The sequence below is a fragment of the Vombatus ursinus genome, unplaced genomic scaffold, assembly GCF_900497805.2.
Source record: "Vombatus ursinus unplaced genomic scaffold, bare-nosed wombat genome assembly UNPS02009824.1, whole genome shotgun sequence".
In the NCBI taxonomy this organism is placed as follows: Eukaryota; Metazoa; Chordata; class Mammalia; order Diprotodontia; family Vombatidae; genus Vombatus; species Vombatus ursinus.
In genome coordinates this window covers 1,724,910-1,735,346 of record NW_020949602.1, presented here as the reverse complement: position 1 = coordinate 1,735,346, position 10,437 = coordinate 1,724,910, and the positions used below count along the sequence as shown (strand labels likewise).

The 10,437-nt window shown below is 47.5% G+C and overlaps 1 protein-coding gene across 3 annotated transcripts in view; it reads right to left on the bottom strand.

Moving 5' to 3' along the window:
* Positions 1–1,696: 1,696 nt before the first annotated feature.
* TMEM61 (transmembrane protein 61) overlaps positions 1,697–10,437 on the bottom strand; it is a 24,710-nt gene continuing 15,969 nt past the window's right edge. For 2 of the 3 annotated variants that reach the window (XM_027852718.1, XM_027852716.1), the window contains exon 6: positions 1,697–2,332. In XM_027852718.1, coding sequence (XP_027708519.1) covers positions 2,080–2,332 — 253 coding nt within the window. In that variant the 3' untranslated portion in view covers positions 1,697–2,079. The remainder of the gene's footprint in view (positions 2,333–10,437) is intronic. The other variant, XM_027852717.1, reaches the window with a different exon arrangement.

The window sequence follows — 10,437 nt, the reverse complement described above, 5'->3', positions numbered from 1 at the left end:
CTCTTCCTGAGTTCAAATCCAGCCTCAGACACTGACCAACTGTGTGACCCTGGGCGAGTCACTTCACTCTGTTTGCCTCAGTTTCCTCATCTGTAAAATGAGCTGGAGAAGAAAATGGCAAACCACTCCAGTGTCTCTGTCAAGAAAAACCCAATAGGGTCACAGAGAGTTGGACGCAACTGAAATGACTGAACAACAACAAGGCGTCTGAACTAGAAGGGACATTAGAACGTGGAATGTCAGAACCTTTGACATAATTTAGTAAAATATCCTCCTTTTACAAATAGGGAAACTGAGGCCCAAGTTAGGGAAGTGACTTGCTGAAAACCACAAAGCAAGTTTGTGGCAGGAGTAAGGTCGGGTTCCAGATTTCCAGAGTCATGGTTCCGGGTTCTTCCTCAATGTCATGTGTAGATGGGTGTAATCTGGGAAGTGCCAAGTTCCAACAGGGTGGTGGGTCATGTGTCTTCTTGTTCAGCACGAGGAATCAGTGGTCCTTACCTCATTTCAGCTCAAGAGGCATTTATTAAGCAACTATTCATGTGCTCAGTGCTGGGGATCCATGGGGGAAAACAGTCTTTACTCTCAGCGGAAGTCCCTGCTATACGGACCAGGGGACCCACCAGTAAAAGGAAAAAAAATCAATAGAGCGCAAGGTTCAAAGGAATTGGGCTACTCACCAGTGGAATGTCCTCAGTAAAGCCTCCTTTCTAGGCCTCTGCCAACTCTGACATTCCATGTTCTAAGAACCCTCCCAGCTCTGACCTTCCCTGTTCTAAACCCTGACCTTCCCTGTTCTAAGGCCGCTCCCAGCCCTGACATTCCCTGTTCTAAGGCCCCTCCCAGTCCTGACATTCCATGTTCTAAGAACCCTCCCAGCTCTGACCTTCCCTGTTCTAAGCTCTGACATCCCCTGTTCTAAGGCCCCTCCCAACCCTGATATTCCTTGTTCTAAGGCCCCTCCCAGCCCTGACATTCCCTATTCCCAGGCCCCTCTCAGCTACTACATTCTGTATTCTAAGCCCTTCCATACTGAGTCTGAAAATACTGATTCTGAAAAAAAATTTCCATACTGATTCTCCTTTGCTGTCTCTATCAAACTGTTAGCTCCATGATGGAGAGAACTATGTTTTTCTCCATCCCCTCAGACACGACTTATATTCCAGGCCTTGGGGAAAGGAGTTATTCAGATAAAATCTGATGGTTTGTTGTGGGTTGACTTGTGGGCCAACCTCATTGTCCTGCATCCTTCCTGTGCTCCCCCTTCCTTCCCGGGCCAAGGAGCCTGCTCTGTTCAGGCTTTCCCTGGTGAGGGGTTTGCTAGCTGGGTCTGTCCATTCCAGGTCAGTGACAGTGCCCAGGCCCCACCTCTTCTAACTCAACTTCCATTCACCCTAAAGTTCTAGTACCTGATAACAGTCAAACACTGGTTTGACTTTTACAACAGCCTTGTGAAATAGGGAGGGCTGAGATGATTCTCCTCAATTTACAGATGAGGAAACTGAGGCTGAGAGATGTGACCTGTCGCAGGTCTTCTTCTTCTACCTGTTTTGTCTCCTGGGGATTGGTGGGGGGAGAATGAGGAGACATAGTAGGGAAGTGGGGTCATAGAGACTCTGAAATCTACCCCCCCCAGGGTAGCTGCTTCTATGTAAGGCCGCCCCAGCATCCAGGCACCAATAAAAACCAATCCCTCTCATCTCTATTGCATTCTAGTTTACATTATTTTCAGATCCATTATCTCATTTGATACTCCTAATATCCATTAGAGGTCTATAGGACAGGGATTAGGAGTCCCGTTTTTCAGATGTGGAAAAAACAAGAGAGATGAAAGCATTTGGCCAAGGTCACACACCCGGTCAGGGGGTCCATTGAGGATCCAAACTCAAGTCTTACTGGACCCAAGCCCAAGCATAAGGTCCTCCTGACTCCTGTTAGCCTTTGCTAAAAGTCTCTGGACAGCGACAGAAGCCAGTCTGGGCTTGAACTCCTCCATCTGGGTTCCTGGTCAGCCTCCACCTGGCTGCCTACTGCAACGGAGCATCTAAAGAGAGATGTTGGTTTAGGCCGGGCTGTCAGTCACAGGCCACGGGCATCAATGCTCTCATAGCTGGGTGGGGGGCTGACCCAGGCTGTGCCTTGGTTTCCCCACATCTCTGGCTGAGGAGGAACAAGGAGCGCCCCATCAGATATGCTTCGGGTCAGTCCTACTGGTCTCCCGCCATTGATTCTGCTGTACGGGGGTGGTCCATTCTCTTCCTCCTCTTCTGGGACAGGAGGGCTGCACGTCATTGCCATCTCATAGGTGGGGACTGAGGTAGACGACCAGCTACTAAGAAAGGGGAGCAAAATGATAGGGTGTCAGCGGAATCTGGAGAAAAGAGGGGGACAGAGCTGGAGTTGTAATAATACTCTCATATTTCTATGGCCTTTTTACAAAGTAATATAAGCATCATTGTCCTCGAGGCCCAAGTCTCCGAGAGAAAAACGACTTGTCCACCAGCGCACAGCTTTGTAGGGAAGAGTATCATAAATACTGAGCCAGAAGGGATGGTAGATGTCATGGACTCCAACACCTTCATTTTACAGGTGGGGAAACTGAGGCCCAGAGAGGCTGAGTGATTTGCCCATAGTGGCACAGTTAGTATCTAAGATAAGATTCGAATTCAAGTCTTCCAAGTCTAGTGCTCTTTCCGCTCGCTAACCTAAATATTCCTGTAGTAACCTAAGGCTAACAAAGCTCTTTTAAGGATCTGCATCCATCTAGGAGAGGTTGTTGGGGAATGAGCCCTTCCTCCCCTCCTGCATTAATCCTACTGAGCCCAGTGTCTGGCATGTAGTAAGCACTAACCCTTCTTTCTGTTTGGCTGACTTTGGAGTCCCTCCTCCTTCAGGAACTCTAGGAAAATGAGGAGTGGGAAAAGGAAGGCTCTTCTATTAAGCAGCTGGGTGACCTTAGGGAAGTCCCTTTCCTTATGAGCCTCATTTTCGTCCTCTATAGAATACAAGGGATGGGTGTGATGAGGTCCCTTCCCTATCTAGACTCCCCGCTCTGTCTCCTCTTGCTCTGCCCCAAGAAACACCAGAACTTTACAATTTATTCAACAAAAGAAGGCCATGACCTGGGTTCCCATTTGCCCGAGTGAGCGTAAGTCATCCCCTAATTGTTTCTTAGGTGAGAGTCTAATCTCTACGACTAGCCTGGCACGGGTTGGTAGGGGCTGTGGCTCTTCTCTGTATGCTCCATGGTGCCCATATAGGCCTGGGCACACAGGGGGTTGGGACAGGGCTTTTTGGCTCTTCACCAGCGCCATAGACTTTTAGATCTGGAAAGGACCTAGACAGTGAGTGTGGTAGTAAGCCAAGAAGTTTGGATTGGGAGTTTACCAGCCTGGCTTCTGGTCCCTGGTCTGTCACCAACACTCTGTACAAGCTATTCATGATCACTCTTAGAGAGTGTTAAGTAGGGGGTAACATGGTCTCCCCTTCACTTGAGGAACAACTTTAATAGCTGAGTGGAGGATGGACCAGAGTGGGGAGAGACTGGAGGAGGCACACCCAACAGAGGCTATGATAATAGCCCAGGTGTGAGGGGATGGGGGTCTGCACCAGGGTGGGGGCAGTATCAAAGGAGAGAAGGGGGCATAGAGGAGAGAGATTACAAAGGTAGAATCAACAGGCCTGGGTGACAGATTGGAAATGGGGGGTGGGGCAGGGCGGGAGTGAGACAGTGAGGAATCCAGGATGACTCCTAGGTTGGGAGCCTGGGTGACAAGGAGGATGGTGGTGCCCTCATCAATAATATCTCCCTTTAAATCCCAACTTAAATCCCTTCTTTTACTGGAAGCCTTCCCCAACCCTTTCTAATTCCAGTGCCCTCCCTCTGTTAATTATTTCCTATTTATCCTGTATATAGCTTGGTTTGTATATATCTGTTTTCATGTTGTCTTCCCATTAGACTGTAAGCTCCTTGAGGGCAGGGACTTGTCTTTTGCCTCTTTTTGTGTCCCTAGCACTTAGCACAGTGCCTGGCACATAACAGGTGCTTGGTCAATGTTTACTGATTGATTAATTGATTGAAGTTAGGAAGAGGGAAGGGCTTGAGGAGAGAGATAATGAGTTTGGTTTGGGGCATGCTGAGTTTAGATGGGACCTCCAATATGAAACATGCAATCAGTACTTTGTGATGTGGAACTGGAAGTCAGGAGATATACACAGATCTGAGAGACGTCTTCACGGAAAGGGTCACTGAAGCCATGGGAGCTGATGAGATTGCTGAGAAGGTCCAGGCAGAGCCTTTGGGGACACCCAGAGTTAATGGGCATGGCCCAGATGAAGAGCCAGGAGAGAGCCACGCCACGAGGTCACAGAGAAGATGCAGGGGAGAAGAGGGTCAGCAGGATGGGATGCTGCAGAGACTTTAGGAAGGATGAGACCTGGGAAAAGGCCGTGGGATTGGGCAATGAACGACTGGTGACTCTGGAGAAGGAAGCTTCATTCAAATGATGAGGTGGGTGAGCTTTTCAGAGGGGTTAGAAGAGTAAGTGAATGCAACGCAGGGTGTCGACAGCTTTTTCAAGAATGAACGAATTAGTATTAACTGCTTACCATGTGCCAAGTGCTGCAGACTCAAATATGAAAATAGGACGGGAGTTTAGCTGAGGGGAGGAGAGAAGCAGGGGGATTGCTAGGACCTTGGGAGGGTTTTTTCATGGCCTGGGGACAGGCATGTTTCTAGACAAAAGGAAGGAAATCAATACATAGGGAAAGACTGAAGAGAAAGAGAAACAGACATACAGAGAAAGACAGAGAGAGAATAACTATACATGAGATTCAGTCCCATTACAAGAATAAAGTACAGCCAACCTCTGGCATCGGGGTAACCAGATGGTCTCAGATATCCCTTCCTGGTGCAAATCCTGCTTCTGGTTCTTCTCTCTTTATCCCTTTTTAATAAATGAGGAAGTTGGACTAAGTGATCTCTGCTATCTCTTCTAGATCTAAACTGTGGCCCGGAGAGGCGGGGAACTACGGCTGTGGAATGCAACATATCTTGTTAGATGGTTTGGCTGAATTGTCTTGGGTTGGGTGGGTGATCTGGGAGTCATCTGCATGGAGATGATAACTGAATGCATAGGAACTGATGAGGCCACTGAAGGCAGAGGGAAAAGGTAAGAGGGGGCAGCACAGAGACTTGGGGTCTCCCAGTTAATAGACATGGAGCAAAGGAGTCTAAGAAGGATGGGAATACTTATAGACTCGAAAGTGAGGGAATGAGGGAGTTGTCTGAAGAGACCAGTGTGGATCCAAAAAAGAACTCTCCAACCAACTGAGGGTTTAAAAATACATCCTCATTTTTTTAAGACAGAACTTACATAAGCAAAGACAAGCAACAGAGTCTGAATCCACAGTCCAGTCCTGTAAGAATAGTGTCTGGGTGTCAAAGCTGAGAATGGGCTGAGGCTGGCAGAGGATGCTAAGGACAATGACAAAGGTTTGGGTCTTTGTTGGTCAGATCGTAGAAAAGAGAAAGACGAAAGACAGGACAGGCTCTTGGATGTAGTGGTGAGGTGAACAGAATGATAACTCAGAACAGAAGACAGAGCTACTCTGTTGAAGTTTTTTCTGTTTTCTTTCCCAAGAAAAATCATCTTTGGATTAGAAAAGGTCGAGAAAAAGGGCTAGCAGGGAAGCCTGCAATAAAAGTGCTAGCTGCACTTTAGAGTCACCAGGCCAGAGGAATGACAGTGAAGAGTCCTGGAAGGACAGATGGATGTGATTTCAGAGCTACTCTCAGTGATGTCTGAAAGGTCATGGGGAACGGGGGAGATGTTCCCAGATCGCAGAAGGTCAAATGCTAGCCTGGTTTTCCATTGGAAAGGACAGTGTAATCTACAAACCACAGACCAGAAAACTCAACTTCAAATCCTGGCAAAACTTCAGAACCTATTACTAAATGGATGGTTAGTGACCAACTGGAGAAGGGAGTGGTGACCACAAAAAGTCAGCCAGCGCTTCCTCAAGAGCAGCAGATCATGCCAGAAGAGCCTTGCTTCCTGTTCCAACAGGGTTATTAGTCAGGGGCATGTGGTCAATGTCATATACCTAGTGTTTAGCAAAACCATTTGGCCAAGTCTCTCAGGGTCTCATTGAAGACAAAATGGAGAGTAATATACTAGAGCATGGTGCATCCGGGCTCAATGACTGGACCCAATGGGAATCCCAGAATCTCAGGGTTGGACCTTAGGGACCTGTTAGTCCAAGCCCTGCCTGAAAATGAATCTCCCATATAACAAAACCAGCCTTTGCCTGAAGCCCTACCACGATGGGGAAGCCAGGCCCTCCCAAGGCAGCCCATTCTATATGGCGGCACTGCTTGCCATGAAGTTTTTCCTTATGCAGAACCTAGATTTGCCTCTTTGTCCTTGTTCTTCCTTTGAGGGCCAAGCAGAATCATAGAAATGGAGGAGAAAGTGACCTTAATGGCCACCTACTCTGACTCATACCTGAAAAGAATCCTCACTATAACATCCCAGGAAAACCAGGGTGAGTGGATAGAATGCTGAACTTGGAGTCAGGGAGACAAAAGTTCAAATCCGGCTTCAGATACTTATTTGATGTGATCCTGGGCAAGTTAAACTCTGTCTGCCTCAGTTTCCTCATCTGTAAAATAAGGAAGAGACTGCCTACCTCCCAGGGTTGTCCTGAGGATAAAATGAGATATCTGTGACAAGCTTTGCAAACTTCAAAGTGCTATATGAATGCTAGCTATCATCATTATCATCATCATCATTATTAATATTACTATTATAATTCTGACAAGTAGTCATCCATCTGCTTAAAGAGCAGCAGAAGAAATCTAATCCCCCGTAAGCTACTTAGAGATATCTAGCCTGTCTTCCTACCGATCCATGGTAAACAAACTTGATCATTTTTTGTATGGCAGGATCTCAAAGCCCTTTCCCTTCCTCCTCCTGTAGGCTCAAGCCAGCTTAGTGACATCTTTCCTAAAGTTTGACCCTGCACCATACTACACAGAGGGTCTGGCCAGGACAGAGAATGTGGGGATGGAGGAGCACCTCCCTAGGTCTGGACATTTTACTTTCCTTGATACAGCCCAAGATGGCAGAAGTCCTCCAGAAAGCCCTGTTCAGATGCCTCCCCGGCTTCTCCAAAGCTATGACAGACCAGAGCACAAGCCCAGGCAGGCTCTGCTATGCTGAAAAGGCCTCAGGTATGGTCCTAGCAAGCAACTGGGTCTGCTTCCTGAGATCAACCCGCCTAGGCTCCGAGAGGCTCATCACAAGTCTGCTGGTGATTCATTCTTTAGCCATGGCAATCCATGAAGATTCCATTAGCTTTCTGACAGCCGTGTTGGCTTGGTGGTTCCTATGGAGTTGGCAGTCCACCAGAGCCCCCATATTGGAAGCTCAACTACAGTCTAGTCACCCTCTTGCACCTTGTAATTACAAAACTGATTTGTTAAACCCAAGTATAAAACTTTACATTTATCCCTAATGAACTTCATTTAATAAGATTCAACCCCATACTGTCTAGGCTATCAAGAAACGTTGGGCTCCTGACTGTCCCTGGTGGGGTGGCTCTCCTTCCCTGCTTCGTGTCATCTGCAAATTGGATTTCCTGCCATCCATTCCTTTGTTCAAGTCATTGATAAATGATCAATAGTATAAGGCTAAGCACAGATTCCTAGCACACTGTACTTTCTCAGGGATTGCTAAGTAAATCTGAATTGCCTTTGCTGCTGTAAAAGATGTGGGATTCCACGACCTAGGGCTCTCCTCAGAGCCCCTGCCCTTCTGGAGTCCCAGGCTGCTTAGGCCATAGCTCCCTTCCTGGCTCCTTTACACCCATCTATGTTGGCCTCATCCCACTCTGCCTGGTCCTTCCACTGTGCCCTCTGCAAGCCCTTATTCTGTGGTTAACAAACTGCCCCTCAGGGCAGCTAAGTGGTGCAATGAATAGACCACCAGCCCTGGAGTCAGGAGGATCTGAGTTCAAATCTGGCCTCAGACACATAACATTTACTAGCTGTGTGACCCTGGGCAAGTCACTTAACCTCATTGCCTAGCCAAAAAAAAGCACAAAAAAACTGTCCTTCACAGTGGATTTGGCTCTCTCTTCTCTTGAAATGAATTTCTATCTATTTTGTATTTATTCATATATGTATATTTTTTTTTGGCCAATAACATGTAAGCTTCTTGAGGGCAGGTGTGGTTTTAGCACCTAGCACAGTGCCTAGCAAATAGTGGAAGCTGCCAAAAAGCTAAAGGAAACAGAATGAAATGTACAGTTTACAAAATGAGTTTTGAATCTGGCCTCAGACCAAACACTTGACACTTCAAATCTGACCTCAGACCAAACACTTGACACTTACTAGCTGTATGACCCTGGGCAAATCATTTAACCCCAATCTCCTAAAAGTAAAAAATTAAAAATGAACACATCTCGATAAGATAGCTCTGGATTTGGCATCTTTCATTCCAGTGTCTGCTGGGCCACTGAATCACTCTGTGACCTTGGATGAATGAGATCTCTCTGGGCCCTCAGTTTTGTTATCTACAAAATGGCAGAGTTGGCCTAGATATGGCTTCTTAAGCTGGGGGTCCATGACCTTTTTTTTAAGAAATAGTTTGACAGTTGTATTTTACTGTAATTGATTTCCTTTGTAATTCTGTCTGATCTCATTAAATGCATTTAAATTCCGTAGGCTTGACCAGATTGCCAATGGGGTCTTCCACGTCCATGAATGTAAAAGAACTGTTGGCCCAAAATCTCATGCTACTCTGATACAGGAAAACAGATTTGGAGTTTGAGAAGACCTTCGAGGTCCTTGGGTCCAATTCATTTGACACCTAAAGAAACTGAGGCCCACAGAGGTTGTGACTCGTCCCCTCCATAAGACTGCGAGCTCCTTGAGAGAACCACAGTGCCTGGCACCTTTGTTGTTGTTTTGATTTTGGTTGTGTCTGACTCTTGCTGACCCCATTTGGGGTTTTCTTGGCAAAGATACTGGAGTGGTTTGCCATTTCCTTCTCTAGTTCATTTTATAGATGAGGAAACTGAGGCAAACAGGGTGAATGACTTGGCCAGGGTCACATAGCTAGTAAGTGTGTGTGGAAAGATGAGTCTTCCTGAGTCCAGACCTGGCAGTCTATCCACTGTGCCACCTAGCTGTCCCTCCTGGCACATAGTAGATACTTAATGTTTACTGACTGACTTGCCCAGGGTCACACAGGTTATAAGTATCTGAGATAGGGATTTGAACTCATGGCTGACCCTGGGCTTCCCACAGGTTCCTCATGAGGGACAGCCCCAGATCAGCTTAGTTTTCAGGCTTACCCATCAATTCTCCTTCTCTTGGAAGATGGTTTCTGGCTAAAACACCAGGAGTCCCTCCCAAAGACCCCAAATGGGACCTGGCCACTAGGTTCATTTGCCCCTCCCTGCCCTTCTGTGAAGCAACCTGGCCCCAAAACCCTTACTGACTTTGCTGGTTTGTATGCAGGGACCTGGGAAGAGGTCCAGGCCAGATGGCTCCAGAGAGAGACAGAGACAGAAAGAGAGAGACAGAGAGACAGAGCCAGAGACAGAAAGAGACAGACATAGAGACAGAGAGAGAGAGACAGAGAAAGAGAGACAGAGACACAGAGACAGAGAGAGAGACAGAGACAGAGACAGAGACAGAGACAGAGAGACAGAGAGAGTCAGAGACAGAGAGACAGAGAGAGAGTGCCAGAAGGGAAATTAACTCTGAAGATACCGGTCTGGATCCTGGACCTGGGAGAAGGCGGAGCATTTCGGAGAACATTATAGACAACAGAACGTCTGAGCTGTGAGGGAGCTTAGAACAGAGAATGCAGGGCTGGGTTGGGGGTGGGGGAGTCTCAGGATGTAGCATGTTAGAGCTGGGGAGGATTTTGGAACAAAGAAAGTCAGTCAGACTGATTTCCCATAACTCTGCCTCACATACTCAGTGTCCAGTCAAATTAGCTCTAATCCCAGTACATAACATTCCATCTCCCTTCTCTGGACCTTTGCACAGGCTGTCCCCTACACCTGGGATGCCCTCCCTCCTCACTGCTCGCTCCCTTCAAGGCTGAGCCCAAGAACCTCTTCCTCCATGAGGCCTTCCCTGATCTTGGCCTCCCCATCCTCACTCCCCACGGAAACACCACACACAGTTTGCATTTACTTCTCTCAGTAGAATGGACTGTCTCAGAGGGTGGGGCTGTGCTGGTTTTATCACTCTGCCCCCATTCCCTAGTCCAGAGCAGACTCTTATGAAATGATTGTGGAAGGAAACTATTTCCTTCCCAGCTCAGGTCTGGAGCCACCGCCTCCAGGAAGTCTACCTTGATTGAGCCAGCTGCTCCTCCTCCTCCTCCTCCTCCTCCTCCTCCTCCTCCTCCTCCTCCT